At 38.2% G+C, this 22349-nt stretch overlaps 1 protein-coding gene across 3 annotated transcripts in view; it reads right to left on the minus strand.

Moving 5' to 3' along the window:
• Nucleotides 1-1369: 1369 nt before the first annotated feature.
• Nucleotides 1370-22349, minus strand: part of CLEC16A (C-type lectin domain containing 16A) — a 63420-nt gene continuing 42440 nt past the window's right edge. Inside the window, exons 22-24 of one of the 3 annotated variants that reach the window (XM_051783169.1) lie at nt 17862-18008; nt 12223-12342; nt 1370-8184 (exon numbers count right to left, since the gene is read on the minus strand). In XM_051783169.1, the coding sequence (XP_051639129.1) occupies nt 7844-8184; nt 12223-12342; nt 17862-18008 (608 nt within the window). In that variant the 3' untranslated portion in view covers nt 1370-7843. Of the gene's footprint in view, nt 8185-12222; nt 12347-17861; nt 18009-22349 lie in introns of all 3 variants that reach the window. The other 2 variants (XM_051783183.1, XM_051783178.1) reach the window with 2 other exon arrangements.

Here is a 22349-nt window from a genome sequence, read left to right on the forward strand (position 1 = left end):
TTGAGAGACAAAAGGTATCCATTTAAAATACAATGGAATTTTCAGCAAATACACTCACAAACAGTAAACTCTCATTCCCAGTTGTATGCATCCCATATTAAAGATCACCAGAAAGTGCCAACATGGCTTTTGTCTTCACACATGGCAGCATAGAAACACAGCTTCTTCCATCCATGAAATCCCAACAAACAACTTTCCTTGACACAGAAACAAAGTTTAAGTGTCAAAGCATGAAGATACCAATCTCCAAATGCAGTATCTTTACTTAGACAAGAGTTATTTTCATAAAGACATATGTATTGATAGAGTTTCACTTTTGTATTTATAGAGAAGCTGTGGATTTACCTATTACAGGACTGTTCAAGCTGCTGCACTTACATATTCATGGGGGTCATTACAGCACTGCATTTCTGTCCAGCTCATTTTCAACCCAGTCAGCATGAGGAGTGGGTTGCAGGCTGTGCTTTCATTCCATCTCTGATCATCAGTGAGGCAGGGCAAGATGCTGAACCTGACTCAGTGTCTGAGTCTAGAAAGACTTTGTGCAAAAACACAGGAAAAATGACAACACAAAAGGCTGAAAAAGTTCTGAAGCATCAGGATATGGAACCACAAACCAGGTTCAAACTTGAAGGAAGGGAAGGAAGGGAACTTCCTGCCCACAAATTATAAAACTGGCATCCTTAAAGCAGTGTCACTGGCACAACTTAGAAAGTTCAAATGCCAGGAGCAGATTTAAACAATTTTTCCACTATATACCATACTTTAATACTTGCATCTTGTAGTAAACCCCAGTGTTGTCTCTGACCTCTGATACCTTCCTTGCTTATTTCAATGTACAATGTAATCGAATTTCTTCCTCAAGACGCTTCTGGAGCAAAGATTAGTTTGAGAAATAACATTTCACAAGGAATGTAAATTGACTGCAACTAATTCCTACCGATGCAGACGCTAATTAACAAGAATCTAATTAATAACTTGGTTGGGTTTAATCCATATAGTGAACTGGCAACATACACCAGAGAAAAGAGGCAGAGAGGGCAAGAAGAAGTCACACACGACAGGCACTTTCAAAGTGGTTCACAGATATTTTAGATGTTGCCCAGCCATCCTTAACCTTTGGGCTCATCTACTTTCCATCTCCCTCCAGGTTTCTTTTCTGCTCCCTCTCATGCAATGTCTGTCCTGCACACACAATGCAAATTACTTTGGCTATTCCAGTTTTCAGCTCAAAGATTAAACTGCCCTCCCCTTCACACATGCACAACATTCTTCTAACAAATACAAGATTCTGCAAATTTTGCCTTTCACTGTTATTGAATGTCCTCGAGCATCAAATGCAGCAAGAGAGCATGAAAGGGAAAGAAAGTTTCCTTAGTAACACCATTTTTATTGCCAAGTTCCATTTACAAAGAAAGGTCTATTCTTCATCCTTGTCCAGGTTTTCAACAGCCACGACACATGACCAATGCCAGCAAATACAGACTCAGCTATAGAAATCTGGATTTCAGAAACATACACAATATTTTCTAATTCCACTCCCTTTCCAGACACTTATTTACATTCTTCTTTAAATTAACATAAGATATTGTCACACTTACTCCAACTGTCTAACATAACTTATATTAAATAATTAATACTTATTGCCTGTAAAAAGACATTTCAGAATTCAGTTCACCCCATTTTGGGGTTTTTTTCCCTGTAAATGTAAGTGCATGTTCAGGACTTGTTTTTTTTTCCTTAAATGAAGTACATTTCAGACACAACTTTATTGAAACATATTTCATAGGAGGACAGTCCATGTTCATGAAATGTTTTATGTAGTGTTTAAATCCCACGTACATTCATTCTTCTAGAAAAATACATTTCTCCCTCTTTGCACTTAAAACAATCAAACTTACAAAACAGCTCAAAATGAAATAAAAAGTTTGCTACAGAAATATCAACAGAGCTATTCACAAGTGGAGATGCCTAAAGTTATCTTCTGAAGTTTATAATGCTTCCAGCAGGTTCCCTAGAACTGTGACAATATGTTATTCAGTGCTATCCCTGGGCAAAACAAAGCTCCTAGAAATTCTAACGGTCTATAAATTTGCACACTTGAATCTATTCTCAGTGTTTTTAAAAATTATCTTTGTGTTCATTGTAAATATTTCTGCCACAGTCTCTAAACACAAAACCCCAGACCCTCCCATCTCCTCATATATACTGAAGTTATCAGATTGCAATTACTATGTGTGTTAAACTCAGTTTAGTAAAAGCACCCATAACCAAAAGTAATGGGGAACAAGATAAAAAGTCTAGTGTATCTTCAGATCATGGTCTTAAAAGACTCCTGTGAACATTATGTACTAATCTGAACCTTAACTCTAACTTCTGTTATCAAGTATTGTTAGTCATTACCTGCTTAAGCCCTCTTTTAAAAGAAATGCACTCCACACATTTTTTTATGACAAGACAGTCCCAACAATGACTCGTTTTTCCTTTTCTTATTAAGAACCAATGAATTCAAGTTAGCAAAACAGTAAACCAGATACCACCACAGTGTACATTTATTAGACAACCAAAAGTTAGCTTTACATTTATAATACAATAATAAACACAAAATATACATTTTATAACACCTTGCAAAAGAAATCAAATCCGAGCAACGCGCAAATCTAAAAACAGTGGGAGATCAAAATAGGGAAAATTCTGTACAAATGTAATATAAAAATATGTTTCCATATGAAAGAACCTTCTGTTTGAGACTCAGCCAAGAACTGCATCTCCTATGTCTTTGTTGCTGCTCAAAAAATCCTGAGCAGCAGGAAAAACCCCCAAGCACTTCCCCCCTCCCAGCCCCTACAAACATCCCACCCTAGCAAGCCCTGCTTGGACCACAATCTGCTTTTCAGAATCCACTAGGAGACAGCAAGAGTTATTATATTTGTTTCTAATTCATGCTGCAAATGCTGGGAAAGGTCATGAGCAACAGAGCAGGCCAGCATAGCAGAACTACTCCAAAGGTTTCTAGATAATAGAAGAGCAGTGCCCAGTTAGTGGTACCCCAGGGATGGTTAACCAGTGACATACCAAAAACTCTTTCAAGAAGAATGACAGTAGCAGTTAAGAAGAGAATTTTCAACATATATTTAGATGGCTAACATTAGGCTGTCTGGAAGTAGGAGACTCATCAAGGAGACTCATTATCTTCAGAGGCAAAAGCCCTCGACCTCCCTGCCCCCAGCTGGTGTCTCTGCAAACCTCTAATTTGCACTAAACCCCTCACTTTGTGCTTTTAAAAGCAACTCCCCGTTCAACTTTAGCTGGGTAGTGGAGACACGGTCAGAATTGTCAGGCAGGTGGGGCTTTTTGACCACTACAACCGTGACCATTCCTGAGGCTGTTCTGGAGTTCCCTGGAATGTGCAGTGGAGAGTGACCGGTCACACCAGGGCACAGACAGCACCATGTGAATAAAGTGTTTACTTTTATGAAGTGGCTTCCTACTCACACATACACAGTTTGACCTGCTTGTCTGATACATTACCTATGTCTTCAAGCATATTTAAGTTCATTTTACTACTACTGAAGTGACACTCAATTACAGGGCAATTATTGAATTCCTGGATTGCTTAATCACCCCCAGCCACTTTCAGTAAGTGGAAATTACAGTCACTCACACCTTACTGCTTAATTAGAAAATAAAATCACAGTAATTTCGATCCTGAAGATCATAAATTTTGCCATGAACAAACTGTCTCAACTATCGTTTCTCAAATTCTACAAACCAAAATACTTCAAATCCAGAAAGGAACATTATTTCCCCCTGTATTCTCTCTCTATTGGGTAAAGTTTTTATAGGAATCACTTGACATTGACTTAAACTCTGAATACTCAGATCTGTATCTGAGCCTTAAATTCTGGATCTGAAAGAAGATTTTTTTTTTTAAAATGTCACATACCAGTCTGTCCTTTAGCAACAATACTACAAAAGAATACGTGAACTCTGGAAGATATGCCCAATTTTTCCTCACCAAGTAACTGCAAGTAAAATTCCAGCTATGGTGTAAAGAGAAGAACACTGAGGAGCTTCTTCAATAGGTGTAATTTTATATATTTCTTTTTTTTTAAGCTCAGCTTAATTTAAGGAAGTGTAGTCAGAATTTTGTTTATCATGATTAGCAGTGGAGAATACAAATGAGCTCAGCTCTTACAGTGCATATAAATCATGACTTCACAGACAAAATACAGCTTTTTGTAGTAATATATGTGACCACATTTCTAATGAATTTGGTTTAATACACACAGCTTGTGAAATGAAGTGCAGGAAACTTAACCTCTGGTTTTGTTCTATATCAAAGAATTTCAGCAAAACAATTAGTTTCCACACCCAAGCTTCACACTGCAAGCATTACTTCCATGGTGAAGCAGATACCAGAACTGGTGCTTCCTCCCTCCCTTTCCTCACCAAATTACCAAGTGTCTGCTGCCACCACTCCCTTCACAAATGCAAAGCTCAAGTCTGGGTCACTGCTGGTGACAAAAAAGCAAAGGGAACCAGTGAGAAGCAGGGAGGCAACACATGGTTCTGTTAAAATAGTAATAGCTTGGTAAAATTTAATAAAATATGACACACAGACCATAAAATAGCAAAGCAACATTCATTATGTCCTGGCTTTTTTGGCTTCTCAAAAGGAAGGAATTTTCAACAGAATTGTGTTAAGTGAAGAGGCATAGCCCCTACAAACACACATTGAGAATTTAGCATATCTCCAGAATTTTGGTATTTTGCTCTGGAATATTGATATATTTAGAGTGATTCTATCTTCCTCTGCAGTATTGCACTGAAAGAATGGAGCTTTTGAATGACTACTTGTTTAGTTGCTGCTCTCACCTGCAGTTTGGTATTTGGGTTTGGTCAGAAAGTGATGTTACTCAAATGAACTTTTTTTTTAAGAAAAAAACTGACATTTGTGGCTGATGTGCTAATGCCTTCCTGGTTGAGTTTCCTTTTTACAGTGAAAGGAGGGCAAGGAAACACCCTAAGGAAACAGATTCTGATGAGTGAGAGATAGATATGATACTCTTCAAGGAACTGTAGATGAGTATTATACTCGCAGAGCTTAAAAATGGCTGGTGGCAGATTATTTTGGTATCTCCAGAGTTTCTACATTCTGAAGTCTCCTAATGCAGCACAAAGCACAGAAAATTGTATACACACATGCCTTAATATCAGAAGCAAAGTCAAAAATCAATTGCTTCTGTGGTAGAACCATCCAGACCCAGCTGAAGTGTAACACCCCAACATCGGTGAGGCTGGTGCAGCCAGACCTTTCCTGCTGTAATTCCATCTCTGCAGAGAGCTTTTGATAGAACTGTTAGAAGATATCCCATCTATCCCTCAACCAGCAAGGCTCTGCCAGCAGCAGACTAGACAGTAGACCTAGGCTCAGTATCCACCTCAGTCATTTCCTCTGAAGTTCTCAGTAGACAACTGGTCATGAGATTTAAGAGTCACTCAAAGGCAATGAAAGCACAAAGTCAGCTTTCTACCCCTTTGTCCCATTTCTTGTGCAGTGTGGCTCAAGGGTGAGACTATGAATACCCATCAAAGAGACTCCTCGTGCATGTGCATGGCTCTGATCTTCCTAGAACTGACTTTGAAAGGAGATAAATAAAGATCAAGGTTTTCCTGTCTAAAAGCAATTCTATTTAAGGGAACTCATTCTGCACAGTGGCATTTTGTGTAATCTAGGTCAAGAGTCTAAATAAAATGTCTCAAATTAGGGCATTTTTTTATAATGATCTTCAGAATATTACTGGAGCTACAGTGCAATGCTGCAAAATCCTAGAGGAAGTCTAGATTGCAATCAGTTCAGCTAATAATTTATGTGGTCCTAGTGCCCAAATTGCTGATGTCTAGACTTGTTCAGGTACATGCTCACTACCTGCAACAGTGACTGCATGAGTGCAAACTCACCCTAAGCATGTGACAAACAAACCCAAAAAGTAAGCCCTTACTCCAGCCATGCCAAATTCTCATCCAATATGCACAGTTGTGCTGAGGACACCCAACTCTCAGAATTCATTTAGAGTTGGGGCCACTCTGGAATGCTCAGAATTATCAGTTAATTCAATTTGAGATGAAGCAGAAGTCAGAGGAAAATAGAAATCAACAAAACTGCATGTAAAAGTTAATAAGGGGAGGAGAAAAATTACTGGCATTCAGTAACAGACACCTTGTATACATGGTTGGGAAAGGTTAGGTTGTTATGTGAAGGAGAAGATGGAAAAAGTGAAAAAAGTTATACTTGTGGATTAGTCAATCTCATATATAACATTGAAAATCACTCCAAGTATTCCATATGACAGCCAGGAAGAGATACAATAAACGACTAGGAAGTAGGTAAAAACTTTTCAGATTCACCCCTTTGATAAGAAATCAATAGTAGTGGAGACAGAATGAGGAAAAAGATTGCACTGATGACTGAAATCAATAGCAGTAAACAGCAGACTTCCTTCTTTGAGAGCCTGAAAGCACTTGAGTATGAACAGACCCACAATGACAACCTGCTCATTTTACATTAATTTAAATTAACATACTTGGAAATTGATGAAAAATCTTAAATTCCATTCATGTTAAACTACGTATCAAATCAGCAGAGAACATTCCAGACTTTAATCAATACTTTTCCACTGCTTTCTGTCAACTTGGTGTCAGGATCTAGGAAGCAAAGCATGCCAAGCACAAACTCAGAATCACTGTTATGTAGCAATGTTGTTTAACTGGGATACCATCCCAGATAGGAAAAAAAATTACACAATCCCTTTCTTTTTTTGTTTCAGACTTGCAAAGAAATTCACAGTTAGATATGGTGACCTTCTTCCTATATGACTGAAAAATTTGAAAACTCTCTGGAGTAAAACTGCTTCTGTCTGCTTCTTGAAGTTGTCTTTCAGTAGCAAGCATACCACCATTCCTCAGAGGTGTAGCAATCTGACTGTCAGAAGCAAACAAGCTATAGCAATATCTTAAAATGTTTCACATTCCTCTGAAGATGGCTAAGCAAAGACTAAAGTAGTCTCTAAAATCCCTTAGGTTAATTTGAATAAGCATTTGTCATTAACTTCAGACTTTTACCTTCTAGAAAATTGTATCTTGCTTTGAATCAAACCTTGAAATAAATATTTCAGATGGAAAAAAACAATACTGAAGTCTGGAGTCCTATGAAGACAACACTGACAGTGGCCAAGCCTGCTGGTATCATGCAGACCTCCAAAAGATGAACAAGATCAGGATTAAAAAACAAAACCAACCAACCAAAAACTAACCAAAAAAATCCCAAAACCCCTCCTCCCCCCAAAAAATCTAAACCAAACACCAAACTGAAAAACACACCCTAACTCAAATGGAAATTTTGCCTCTGTACTACAATATATCATTTTTTCTGGTCAATGGCATGTCTCCAGTTTGAGAGACATAATAATATAGCATCATGAAGCCGGGTATCCAAAAATTTCTTCTCTTCCCCATAATACTGTAGACCTTTTACAATTAATTAGTTCCTGTTAGAAAGACAGTAGGTCCTCTGAAACACTTCCATGTTCTTGTATAACAGAAACTGGTAGGAAAGAACCAGTCCAGATTCAAAAGTTTGTATTTTTCCCTCTTCTCCAGTTTAGATATGCTGAGTATCCAATGTTTCCTCTAAAAGCTGCTGACATTCTCACTCACCAGTGGGCCCCTTGTGGACCCCACGGCCTCTCAGGCCTCAAGAAGTATCTGCACTCCCAGAGAAAAAACAGTTCAGAATTTGGTTGCGTTTTCTTCACTGTTTATTACAGTCTGCGTGTTGGCTTTAGTCAGAACATTCTTCCTCAACCTCCTTTACCTTGCAAACTTCATCTTCAGACTGCAAAGAGGGTTGAGGAATGCAGGGGAATGTCCGGATGCTGTGGGGATCCACCGGAGGCACCAGGGTCAGCGACTCCACGCTCAGTGTATCCGTGTTGTCATCTGTAATTAGGGATATTGTGGGCTGCTGGGCAGGAATCAGGCTGGGAGACAGGTTTGCTGTTTCTATGTCATTGGTTTTCCCAGCATTTCTGCTGGACTTTGAGACAGCTGAAGGAGTTTCATCAGTCAACATCGTCTGACTGGAAATGGCCGTCTGAGGATGCTCTGGAGCTGAAGGGTCATCTAATAAAAGAAAACACCAAGAATAATCAATATTCAATTTAGTATGTACATTAAGCCAAACAATATACTATTATTCATGAGTGTTCAAGAATAATTGGGTGGGAAATGCAGTTCTGTGAAGCACTATGCTTACACATTCACTTTCTAGTAATTAGAAATAAAACAAGATATTATGGAGGCATAACCTAAAATGCCAGCAGGATTCTGTTCAAAACCAGACAGTTTTAGACATTTAGTATTAGAATATGCAGCAATATTAGAAATATTCCTAGAGAGAGGAAATTGAGGGGAAGAATAAGAAAACCTCTCCAGTATTTAGTACCCACTAAAATGAACAGCTACCCCATGCCAGGAAGATCTTTAGAAATAAAAGAGAAACCAAAAAAGAACCACTGTATAGCTAGCTCTCCCAAAAGGTGGCTTGTTTCTTACAAAAATTTGGAAGTCATTCTCTCAATTCATTCTCCAGATTCACATTGAAGTGACACCTCAACCACAGAAAGCAGAAATATGGAAGCACAGGAAGGAGGATAATGTGCTTACTGCAACTGAAAGGTGCTGCAAAATAGGCCTGGTTTATACAGGTTTGTGTCATAGGATTTTTTAGTCCTCCTAAGCATGGAGCATACAACACAAAATTGAGAATAAGCATAACATACCACAGAAAACTGATATGCTACTACACCTTTCCACACTATGAAAACAACTCCAGCATTAACAACTATTTGTACTATTTGTCCTTTTCCCCCTAAAAATCCAAGTGAACTATTCAGTAAACTGTTCATTTGGCTCAGGATGGAGAAGGATGGAGGGGATGAGGTGATACAGCCTTACATGAGCAAGTATGCCCAAAAAAGTCATTTTTTTCTTTTTCTTTTCAGACTACAACAATAGATGCCATTAAAGTAACAGGTATCCAGCTTCAAGACAGACCACTTTTAGAGCTTTTGTAAGAAACAGCATGTGTTCAAGTGTACAGGCATCTGCACAAAGTCTACAAGGCAATGTAGTGAATACAGAAGCTAAGAATTAGGTTCTGCTTTTAATACAGTGACCTTAAAAATATTTCCGTTTCAATATGATTCCAATTAATCCTGGAAAAGAACAGAAAGCATGAACATAAGAAAAAAAAAAAAAAGAAGACAAACAAAGCTGAGAAAGGAATGGATATCAGGAAGGGATCAGTGGGATAACAGTAAGGTTATTGATTTTTTTTACCTTGCTGGAAAGATAAACCCAAACAATGGTGTATTCTCACTTCAGAAACCACTCAAATTTACTTTTTGTTGAATCGGTGGCTAAAGCTTCTCGCTTTAATAAAAACAAAATTTACAGACTGTAAAAAAGTCTCCTTTTAAATCAAAGGGACACGACTGGTTATTTTGGAAATATAAGGACAGATTCAAAGTAACTCTGCAGATTCTTTTCAGCTGTCAAGAAGCTTTAGGGAGAATGTAGCAACTGATAACAGAGGAAGTGATGCAAGACTTGCATGGAAAATGAACTGCTAAAACAATAAAATACAGCCTCAGTTCCCTGAATTCCAAGCTAAATGCTACCATTTCAGGATGCACAAAACAGTGAGTCTCTTTGTGGTGATTTTACTTTCTGAATTTATAAAATCTTAAAAGGATATCAAATGTTCTTTGCCAAGACTATTTTTTATTTTACTTCTACTATAATGTGAAAATTCACCAAAATTCAGGATTCAGAAACTTGAGGCATTCTGGTAAATAAAGGATTCTCAGTCAGTGGCATTCTGCTCAGGAATGTTATATACAGCACATCTCTACTGTGGTTCTGCTATTTCACTTCTGATTCTGCACTTCATTTCTTACATCATTCCTCCCCATTTCCCAATAAAATATCAATATATTTTCTCAATACTTTCATTTACTGAAATCATGAAAGACATACATGTTCTTTTGTTATGCTGTATTGTCCCCAAATCCTTCCATGTAGGTTCTAATCCTGAAGTGACTCCCTTCTTAATGTCACAAAGAGTATTTGAAAAAAGTGCCCATTAAAAAAAAAAGTATCTGGAGTTAACAAGCCCAAACTTTCCATACAGAAGTCTCAAAAAACATTCAGGAAAAAAAAGATAAAAATATCAAAAAAAGCTCTCAAGCCCACAGGCTACTTGAGGTATACACTTGGCTTGAAAATGCAGCTATAAGCTTGTGTTAGTAGGTTTTGACCGTGATTATCTCTCATATATTTTGGATATAAGCCTAGAGGAGAATAATCCCAGACTACAGACGAAGGAATACAGAGATCCAGCATCTTGGAATGAAAATTTGGTATATGAGACATTATAATGAAAAAAACATCAGACAATCCTCATGATGGAAAAACTTTTTTAATTGAATACCTGGCTTCAGGACAATAATTACTAATGAGAAAATCTTTGAGGTTCAAAATTTCAAAGCCTTTTGAAGTCATGCTCAACTCAGAGAAGGATGTAAATGGATAAATATACATTTAGTATGATCTGAATTATGAAAGTCTCTGAAACTGGAATAAACAATTGGCAAAAAGATGTGCCCTGGGTGAAAAAAAAACCTAAAGAATGGGTTTACAGGAACATCTGTCTCTAGGTAGGTACCAAGACAGGTACACCAAGCTCTGGCTTCTAGAGACTTTTGAATACCCAGTATGTTTACAGACTCATTTCTCTACCCATTATCTGGAATTTCTGCCAATATAGTGGCTTTCAAAAAAACCCTCAAACTCCTAACATTTGGTTCCAGTCTGACTTTTGGATAGAAAGAAAAAAAAGTAATTGTAATTTTTACCTGGATAAAACCACTGATCATTAAGATACGCCCTACTCTTAAATATGAAAAAGTTATCATCTAATACTGGAGAACAACATTTCTATTTATCTCTTTCCAAGTAAGAGTGTTCTGGCAAAAAAATATAAGCCAGTTCTGAAACAATACCAAGGAGAGTTCAGCCAGTTTCCTCACACAGTTGTGATGCTGACATTTAGTTCTAACAAACCCCTCCCACATACCTCCAAACTTAAGCACCAAACAAGATTTGAAAACAGGGTGTCATTTTGCAAGTTTTGGGGTATTATTAGCTCTCTGTGGATCCAGTGGCTTCAACAGCCTTAGATGTTTTTTCAGCACTTCTGTAATGCTACAGAGATTATCATTATAGCAAAAAAATCCACACCAAATCACTCAATTTCTGTTATATTAACTTATGTTCAGAAGAATTATCAGTGAAAAAAGACAGACTAGAACAGAAAAAGGAAAGAATGAATATCATCTACAGAGAAGTGTTCTAATCTGTACAGCAACACAATATGAAACAATAATGAAAACATAAATCACCAGACATTAAGTGAAAAGATGCAAATTAAATCTATAAAGATGAAAAAGGGTGTTTACATAATATAAACAGAATAAAGTATCTTGGTGCCATGACAGTAAAAAAAAGAAATTAATTAGATACAAGTTAAAGCAGGTTATGTAAAAAAGCAGGTCATCTGAAGCGTATTTCCATCTTTTTTGCATGTGCTTCCCCTCCTCAGGCAATTAAACAGTCCATAAAGTCATCTGCCTGAGCTTGATATCACAGAAGTATGAAGCTTGTGCCATCAGAGCCCAAGGGCAGTTGGCCATTCAGTCATGCTGAATGCCTGTCCATTTTACCTGAGCTATAACAGACTCCCTGCTGCCGGCCAAGTACCTGCATCACTGTCCAGTCAGAGCCTGTGCTCACTCAGTGTCACTACAGCCAGAGCTGCCCTGTGCAAATGAAGACATGGCTGCTTTGAAGCTGGAGACTTGAGAGCACAATTTCCACCTTTGGCAACAGAGCCAAGGGATGTGGGACAAACTGCAGGCAAGGCTCTCAGAAATGGCTCAACATTGCTTTACGATTCTCCCAAACCGAAATGCAGAGACAAAAATCACCGTGCTTGCTTTCTTCAGCTTCCTACCTCACTGGCACTGGTGTCAGCATGGAAACCAAGTATGTTCTATTAACAAGTGTTATGGGCTCGTGAAAGCTTATGGAGGAACCTGCCTGAGTGGGTATTGCGGGAGTTTCTGCTGCAGCTGCTGCTCGAAGACCTAAACCCAGTGTCCGCCGTGACTGTCAGCCTCCGACAGACTAAACACCCGCCGGCGTCCTTTCCTGCCAGACCTTACTAGAGGAAAACACAGCGATATATCATACACAGGCTTTAACAGGGACACAGGGGAGGGAAACTGGAATGAAGACAAAGGATAAATGTTAGAGCAGCAACAAGAATAAGTGACAAGGACGCATCCGGAACTGCTGGTATCTTGGATACAATCTGATGCCGCATCAAGAGCTTTCTAAGTTTGGGAAATACTTCTGGAGCTGGAAGTATTCATTCTTCAGGAATAAATGAGTTTAACTGAATTTAATTTTTGCTCCCCTCTCTGAAAAGGTTCATAATGCAGGTTTGGCTGTGTCTGGCAATACCAGCAGCACTTACAGTGAGGAGGGACTGGCAGGCATTTATTTGCATTCCAATCTCCTCACATGCTTTAGAAATCTCGAGAGAAGTTATTTATCACAAGTTCTGGTGACACAGAATTATTCTCCTTTTCCCTGGCCATAAATTATGTGAGGTGTAGTACTGTGCAGGTGACAGCACTGCAGATCATTCAGCCCTACAATTCTATCATCTACATTATAATGAATTACAATGATTATAATAAAGCTAAACACAGTGTTTTAAAAGATAGCAGCAGTTCAGATGATGATGCTTGGTGCACAGAAAGTTCCTAGAAAAGAAACTTTCTAAGAACAAAAGTACTTCCTCAGCTAGTTGAAAAATTACTAGCATCATAGAACAGGAGATCAAACCACATTTACATCACTGATTATAGAGGGAAGAGACAGGGGTGGTTTCAATAAGATGGGAGGCACTTCTCTTACAGGCTCTCCATGCTTCATTAATCATTCTCTCCTTGGAATAAAAATTTAATTTTACAGACTGGAATCCAATGTTCTCTGCAACAAGGGACAGCTCTTAGTACTTATTTTAGGCCTTTTATCATCAATATCTGCCAGAAGTGTGAAATACAGCGTAAGTGGCACAGAAGATCAGTGCCTTGTGAAGTCCTCAATATCCATTGCTCCAATGTAAACATTTTCTTAAGTACTGAAGCCAATTGCTTTTTAAAGTTAAGACAACTTAAACAGGAATAAAATACAGTGTAGATGACATTAACACATTTGTAATTCTGGAAGGCTGCTAACTTACAGTAAGAGAGCTTCTATATCTAATCTTTGACATATATAAAAATAAGCACTTTAAAGGAGTGCTCGGTTCCAGCAAGGTTAGCCAAGACATGACTGTATTCTAACCTCTGAAACTTGATGACTAAAATCTGCCTAGAAAGAAAACATTTCTACTTTATGCACAGCAACTCTTCAAAAGGACATGTTCATTAAAAAAAATAAATCACATAAATACAAAGAAAAAACCCAAACCAACAGCAGCATTTGCAGAACCTGATACTGCCTTTTCTGTCTTTAGGGATTCTGCTTTCTTTAAGGGATGACTTCTGCCTTTCCAATTTTAAAGAACTGTGATCTTATAAGGGGCTAAGCTTAATTCCCAAATACTACAAAGGTGGGAGCTGCTAGGTTTTAAAATATCTGTGCCATAAAGCAGTGTGACAATTATTAGGTACGATAGCTGATAAAAATCATAAGAGTTTATTTTACTCATGACAAGGCAGTTAATGCAACACTGTGGGATTGCTTGATGCAGGTAGGGTGACACAAGTAAACTATTTTTACCAAACACCAAATTAACAATTTTTCCCTGTCATGCATTTTTGAAAGCTCTTTTGCTGTTTAACCTTTAACATATACTCTATGTTGTAACATTGTTTTCTCTTAACTGACACACACTTTGTCTTTATTTTGTTCTCATCTATCACTGTTTTATGTTAAAGTTGGTGAGTATGTTCCAAATCTTATTTCCTGAAACAACTCTGAGAAGATTTACAAGTACCATCTCAAATATATCAAACCCCTAACAGTTTAAATCAATAGCAACTGTCAACAGACAGTAGTTCAGGACACTATGATCACAAGTTTACAGTACAAAAAGCTCTGTGGTTTAAAATGTTGCTCTTAAGGGAGGTAGTTGAGGTAGTTTCCTTGAAGTTCACATACTCATCTCCCCTTTATCTTGTCTGGTCTTCTTGACTGAAGTTCCTGAGCAGCTCAGCATGTTCTTCATGCTCAACAACCCCAGCAGTTGCCAGAACAAACAGGGGAGCAGGGAAGGAGGGAGGGACAGAGAGCTCATACATGTGCTTGTGTGAGTGTGTTTAAAATGGAATGGGAAATGAGACGGGAGATTCAAATGTGACAGATGGTGGCAGCATTCAAGTGCTACCTTGGGACATAAAACAGCTCTTGGGAACTACTTGCTGCTCATCACCTACTTATTTGCTCCTCTAAGGGGCCACTTCACATCATGCAAGCCTCTTCTGCTTACAGCCAAGCAAGGCAGGCTAGTTCCAACTGTCCTCAAACGGTTAAGGGAAAAATCACTGCATTTTGCATTGAAGTGGGTGAATACCAACAGTTGTTTCCATATCCCAGCTGAGTGGTCAGTAAGACCTGATACAACACACAGTAATGACACTGTCACTTATTTCAGCAGAGTACTTTTCTGTTCACACAGAAGCCTATCTGGACATGCCAAAGGGATCATCTCTGTCGTGACCGTGTTCCTGGCAAGTTTCCAGTACAGATCTCAATTACAAATGGTATAAAAGGGAGAACATTAATTACAAATTTGCAGTAAACCAGTCAAATCACTGAATGCAGAAACATTGTTCCCAAGAATAGACAACAGTATTGATCTGACACCAAAGATTAGCAAAAAGTGTCAACAGAGCTCCCTGGGTTGGGGAAAACCTTCCCCATATCCCAACTCAAAAAAGACCTACCTCCATGGATTTCAGAATTCTCTCTAGTCTATACTGAGGACCTTGAGACACCATCACCCCCTCACCTACAGCTATTTAAAACATTATTCATTACTGGTTGCAACTACACCAGCAGTATGGTACAGACTTCTGAAGAATCATGCACACTTACTGCTTTGTTTGATTTTAGGAACAGTTTCCGTGCATTAATGACATTCCTTCACAAGGAAACCAAACTACAACATATGCTACATCTATGCACCAAATACACTTCAAATATTAATACCAACGTATGCCTGAACTAATAACTGGTCCTTCAGACAATCCCATACATGACAGGAATTCTTGGTCCTAAAGGTCAGGGTAAATATGGTCCACAGCGAAATCCCTGAGCCATCTCAGTACCACCTGTGCATTGTCCTACTGCAACAAACTACCTGCTCAGGCACCTACAGTCACTGTCTTCCTCTTTGTTACTGTCCCCTGAGCAGAACAAAACCAGGAGTTGAGCTGCAAAGTCATCCCTGCAGCAGGTCAGTGAAGCTGCTGACCTCAGACTGAAGGAGCTGATGCACATTCTCATATTCACCTCTTCTGACTTTACTGAAGGTCACTGTGCTTATGGTGGTGGGGCACAGAACTATATCCTCACAGCTACATTTGCTAAAAGCACCTGCATCAGTGTGCCCGGATCCTGGGCAAAAAAATCAAACCCCACCCAAAGACTGTTTTCTTGCATGGCACGAGGCATTTTGCACACGCTTTATGATTAATTCACAGGGAAGATCAAGGTGGGCAGTTCATGCAATGTAATCAGTATGTGCACACTGAAAGCAGGCTTTTATGAAAACCTTCCCTCTGTTTTTTGTTCTGTTCTGGTTTTTGTTTGTTTGTTTGTTTTTTGGGGGAGGTTGGTTGTTTGCTTTTGGGGAGGGTAGGGAAGAGTTTGTTTTGAGTTCTTGGTTATTGTTTTTATTTTTTTTTTTTGAAAACAAAAACCAGCCTTCTGTCATCAGGCTTTTTAAACTGCAGGAAAACCAGAATTTTATGTTATACAAATGCCAACATAGCGTGTAAACTACAGTCTGTGATTATTCTTTGATAAGGCACTATCTTTTTATGCTTGATGAGTAATTATGTGTTCTGGATCTAGGCATTTTTTCATAGAAGCCAGATTATATGCATTTGAGAGACCTCATTTTGAAATGTAGTACAGTCTTGCTTGATATTTCTGTGAACTGGTATGTGGCTTACAACAACAAAAATAATTTAGATTCTTTATTTTCATTTCCTTTACCACAGTTTTCTCTTAGCTGCTATTGGCAAGAACTTGTGGTTACATTTCTCTGATCACAGATGATTTAAATACAGCAAGGATATTGCACATGAGCCTTTTTACACTGCTAAGGAGAAACAGGTCATCAAACAAATGTTTTCTTGTAGTGCCAATCCATATTGAGAGTTCTGACAAATAAATGATAGCACCTCTAGAGTCTAGGTGCTGAATGCTTTACATATTTATTGTTCATAAACTTCATAAGCACCCTCTCCTCACCCTCTCCAGCAGTATTTCTTGCAGGGATAGTCACTTTAAACATATAATGCACATTGATGTGCTGACACTGTTCCAGTGAAGGCTACAGAACACTAAATGCCTAACAAAGGTTGCATCATTTCCTGTAGGACTGCAACAAAGTTTAGATCTAGCTGGGGCTTCCAAAATGGTATGTCTTAGAAGGGGTAACCAGAACATCCCTCTCAAGGAGTGATCAACATTGGAAATGACCAGTAAAATGAGGGAGTTACTTGAAAAGGTCCTGAGAATCAGGTTCCCTCTTTTGTTTTACAACCAAATGAGGCAGAGGAGATCAGTGCTAGCACAAAAGCAGCTCAGCATGGACCCTTCAGCATTTACTTCTTGTTTAGTCTCCAGCCTGAGGCTTTACCTCACATAATTTGCACTCAGAACAGATACCATTACAAGATTCTCTACAATTACTATCCAAAAAGGAGGAATGGTGTTCTAATTAGAGGGTGTTCTAATGCAACAAGAAGTTCCAGTTTAAACACACCCACTAAATATATTGACCAGTGCAAACAAATGGGGGCCATGTTTGTGAAAGTTACACTGTCACTATTTATGTTGCAGCCTCTTCTGGACCAATGGAACAGCTCCTGACTGGTGGTGTTCAGCCACAAGAGTGTTATTGCAAAAGCTTTACAATATAACCATCCTAAATAACTATTTTTCAAATATTTCATATTTGGCCCATTGTTACAAATTAACATGAGTATCAGAAAAACACACAAAAGCAAATGTCACCCAGTTCAAAAAAGATGGAGATCAACTTATCCACTAAGGTGAAAGGCTAACAGTTTAGATTACAAATTCATGCAAAGAATACTTTAGTTAACACAAGCAAAACAAACCATCAACAAAAAACCCCCCACAACATTCTAAACTGTGTGTGCTAGGAGAAAAGACAGACAAGCAGGACATTGTTTCACCAGTACTTAAAATCATTACTGAAAGATGACAAGTATTTATTAGAGTTCCAGAAAGTTGAAGAGATCACTAAAATTTGCACCACAATTTACTTTTAATTGGCTTAGTTGAATGATCAAGTGACCTAAAACCATAAAGCCCCATTGTTTTTAATCCAATAACACAGTAACTTAATTTTACAATAAACTACCCTATATCCCTTAGTGCCTGGGCTGAAAATGGTGATTGAATACCTGAGGGGCTCTGTGCAGCAGAAGGAGTGGATGTCGAGCTCGCAGTCACCGAATCACAGCGCCCTGTGCTCCCACTGCCACTGGAAGGTGATGGTGATGAGAGTGGGGAGGGATGGTGCTGATTTATACACTGGGCTACAGCAAAGCCTGCAAAACAGCACAGTGAAGCTTACAAGTTAATTATTACCTTGAAAGAGTTAACCTATTGAAGAAATTGGGGAAAGCTGGGAGCAAATACTGTATCAAAGTGGTGTTGATTTCATGTAGTGACCCAGAGGACCCACTGAAAGCTTTAAAACACAGAAATGACAAGTCAGGAAAATGCTGTGAGCAGCAACACACACTGACAGGTTGTGCTACAAGAAAACACAATGAAGAAGGCACAGAAAAAAGCTAACAAATACCAGTCCTGTTAATAATCTGACTTGATCTGCACTCCCGCCTCCTACCCCCCATGCTTACAGTCTAGAACTAGACTCAAAGCCACTTGCACAAACACAATGCTATCTGCATTTCTGTCATACTTGCATCATAGTTCTAGATGGGTGAATGCTACTTTTACTGAGCTTTTCTCTTATCTAAGTTACAGCTTGTTATGTCCAAGATGAATACCACTTGAAAGAATTAAATCACCACCACGGCAGGAGCCATCTATTTTGGTGAAAAACAAAACAGTTTGGTGAGGAGCTAACTATCCCATAAATGTAAATAAATTCATGTATTTTATTTCAGAAACCAACCTGATTGATCTTCTACAATCACTTAGATAAGTTAAACTGAGGTCACACACAGTGACGCCTGACAGTCTGCAAAAAGTTAACCACAAACTGACCTACCTCAAACGTGAAAGACTTCTGTATCACTGGCCCTGAGTGCTGTAGTTTTTAATCACAGAAAATGTACATTAGGTTTCTCATACACACTTCATATTTTGAAATACCAGTTAGAAGTGGGAAACAAGGAATAATCAGTGGACTCCTGACCACAGAAGTGAGGTAAAGTCAACTGTTAATGTGAACGAAATTTGTTTTAAGAACAGCTGCTAAAGCCACTGGTATAGAAGTGCTTACATCAAGATATTTTTCTTCCCTTACAGTACTGGAAAAAGCTGTACCTTCTATATTCACAAAAGGTTTGCACTTCAAGAGAGGAGAAATCTTCCATCCTCACCAAAATAGAAGAAAACAGTAAATAAGGTCTGCCCTGACTATCACAGGGAAAGTTGGCCTGATTCAGCAGGATTGCCTGCCCAAACTTCTGCAGAACAGCACTCAGGGATTTGTGTCCTTACAAGGGAGCATTTGCTTCAAAATGATCTTAACACAGTTTCTCTCCCAGTACAACTGCAGAGGAAGGATTTGAAGTTAACAAGAAGTTAATTTAGATAGGAGGGAAAAGTAAGCCTAAATCATTCAAAATACTGTAACTGGGAAACTACTGACCAAGAACAAATCTGCTAATCAGGAAACTCCTTCAGGAAATACTTGCAAAGACAAGGGGAGCAGAATTAATCATAGCTACAGGAAGTAAAATTAACTTAGAAGGTTCTAGAGGTGTCTTTTTCATTACTTTATGACTCTCAAGTTGTGATTGTGGTTGCTAATGAACAAAAATATTTCCTTTCCAGTAGTCATGATTCTGCTTTAACATACATTTCTATTAAAGACTCAGCAAAGTATTACTGTAAAGATGTGCTTCCCAATTCCTTGGAGATCTTATTTGCATAATCACGTTTCATAGGGCTGTGTTTTCTTTCCTAAAACATGTATCAACAGCTATCCTCCTACTGCATTTTACACAACAGCAGCAAAATTTCATGCCAAAACCTGAAATAGCTTCTTAGCTTTTCTTTAAAGGAACTTTTTCTTAAGCAATTAATGCAAATCTTCCTCCTAAACTGGGAAAAGCTTACCTACTGTCTTATAGAAGTTTTCATGTGAAAGACAGCCTTAACCATAAATTCTCCTATAAATAAAAATGGAGGTGAGGAAAAGGGGAAAGGGCACCGGTGGCAGAAAGCAGGAAGAAGGAAAAAAAAAAATAAAGAAGCCTGAGAAGTAGAAATAAAATCTTGGCCAAGAAAGCAGTAAATGTTTTCTCATTGCAAACCATATCCTCATTGCCCCAGCGTCTTCTGGGGCAATTTCTTTCTATTCTGTTCTTCTATACATTGTTATCTTATTACAAATTCTCATATCATACTTAAGTAAACTATTCCAATCTGATGTTCCAACAGTAGCTGTGGACCAAACTTTATATAGAATTCTTGCCTGTATTTTCTTTTTCATTCAAAGGGTTACAAAGCTATAAAAGATGATTTTTTCCTTCAGATTTTAAAATGAAGATGGTTATAGTTTGCTTGCCATGGCTAACGTTAGTGAGAGGTTTTTTCAGCTTTTCCCCTTCAAATCATATCATCATCATTATATACTAAGGTATTAACAATGGATAAAATAGTAAGAGATATTTATTGATTCCTTTTGCTTTTCAAAATAAATTTACTCAGTAGGTAAGCTACCACACTTGTTAAAATATTTAGATGTACCTTTTGCTGGAAATCATTAAGATTTCCCTTAAGACACACTGGGAACATAAATCTCAGAATAGAGCTGATACTTGAAACTAATACTTGAGTTTGCTTGGAGAGGAAGTCATTATTTATTTACTTTCAGTAGAAGACCTGTGTTCACAGGGCCCCTACCAAATCTGCTGGTTTCTTTGAAAACAATATAATTATTTATATAGAGTGCTTCAGAAGTATCACATTCATACACAGATGGTGAACAGTCCAGCCAGCTAAACTACCCCTAGAATGCTCTAACATTCCAGCAAAGGCCATTAACTTAAAATAGACCCTGAAGTATATTAATAGCCATGACCTCATGATGATAAAATTGATCAAGTGAAGGCTTTTGCTCATGCTGTTCTCTGATAAGAACTGCCCAGTTTATCAGCCAGTTGGCTGGGATGATTCCAGCATCTCACTGCCTTTGCATAACACTCTATAAAACATACAGGTTAACAGGGATGTTCTGGAGCATGGTCTGTTATATTCTCATCACCTTTCACATGTCTTGCACAAAATCTGGTTTTAAGCTACAACAGTCCTCACTCTCTTCCCCCCAGGATACCAAGAAGCACTTTAAAAAACATTTTCACTTTGTGCCATGAAACAATAAAGAAAAACAAAGCACAGTTTGCCTACAACAAGGTAACTGCACACTCTCTAGTGAAATATGGAGAGCTCTATTTATGCACTATGACAGAAACTGAACCAGACCAGACTGAAATAAGTGTTCTTGGAAATTCTGAATTCATTGACAAGATGGATTAGGGAACTGATTCAACAGTTGTATTAAAATCCTCCACAGAGCAAAATTTGCAGGAGAGCTGAAAACATTTATATTATTGTTAATGTCTTAAAAACCACACTGAGTGTACAGCACCGACAGCTGACACAGTCCTACTAAAAGTAATAAATAAGCTTCCAAAAATATTGCCAAAACACATAGTTCTCCTTTAAATCTAGAAAGGACATCATCACCAAGAGAAAGTATAATTTGTTTCTTAAAAGTACAATCAAATTAACTGACTGTACGAGCTTTGCACAACTCTTAAGCACCAGATGAAGGTGTAGCATTAAGAAATGAATACATGAAGCCAGTAATTTAACTGCAACTTCTTCAGTCATTGTTTCAAAAGGCAAAAAAATCTTCCTCTTGAAGTAAAAATCACGGTGGGCCTGATTAAGGGATAAGCACAAACAGATTCCTATGATAATCACTCAGAACTAGGAAACCTCATTCATCCATGAGCAAGAAAGAGGTATTTGATATTTATTTTGTAATCAGATGTAAAACAGGATGTGAATCCATTTTTTATTATATTACTGGCTGCCATAAAACGCACTTCAAAGATCCTACACTTGAAATACTTCATGTTCTGTGCCTCATTTCTTGTACTTTGTGCCAAATAAAAGCTTCAGAATACTTTTTCCTCTAGATTTGCAAGTGCAAGTCTCCAGTTCCTGGAATTCAAAGGAAGTATGTGCTTGTTGGAACAAATTACCATATTGCACCACCTCCAATATCCCCCCCTGAAATTAGTAGATGAAGTCACTTGTTAGGAACACAAGGGCACGTGTCTTAGAGAAAGTTGAAACAGTAACCCCGGGGCACCTTTCCAACCACACCTTTTCCCTGGAAGTCATGTCAAATAAGGAAATACTCTCCCATCATACAACATACACTTGTCTTTTGAAAAACCTGACTGGCAATATCTATGGTTTTATAATTTCTGTTCCCCAGTCAAGACTCAAGAAAACTGAGCTCCAATTCAGTCTTAAAGCAGTTAAACATCTGTGGTGTAAGTAGGGCACTTGAATTTTGAACCATTGAATCACATTTAAAGAGAAATGCTGACTTCTGTGAAAGGATTGGCAACAAGTGGGGTAAGGACATTGTATCTTTTTGTATAATACAGCACAAA

The sequence above is a fragment of the Manacus candei genome, unplaced genomic scaffold (assembly GCF_025592945.1).
Source record: "Manacus candei isolate 608988 ecotype Guabito, Panama unplaced genomic scaffold, ASM2559294v1 h1tg000002l, whole genome shotgun sequence".
Classification (NCBI taxonomy): domain Eukaryota; kingdom Metazoa; phylum Chordata; class Aves; order Passeriformes; family Pipridae; genus Manacus; species Manacus candei.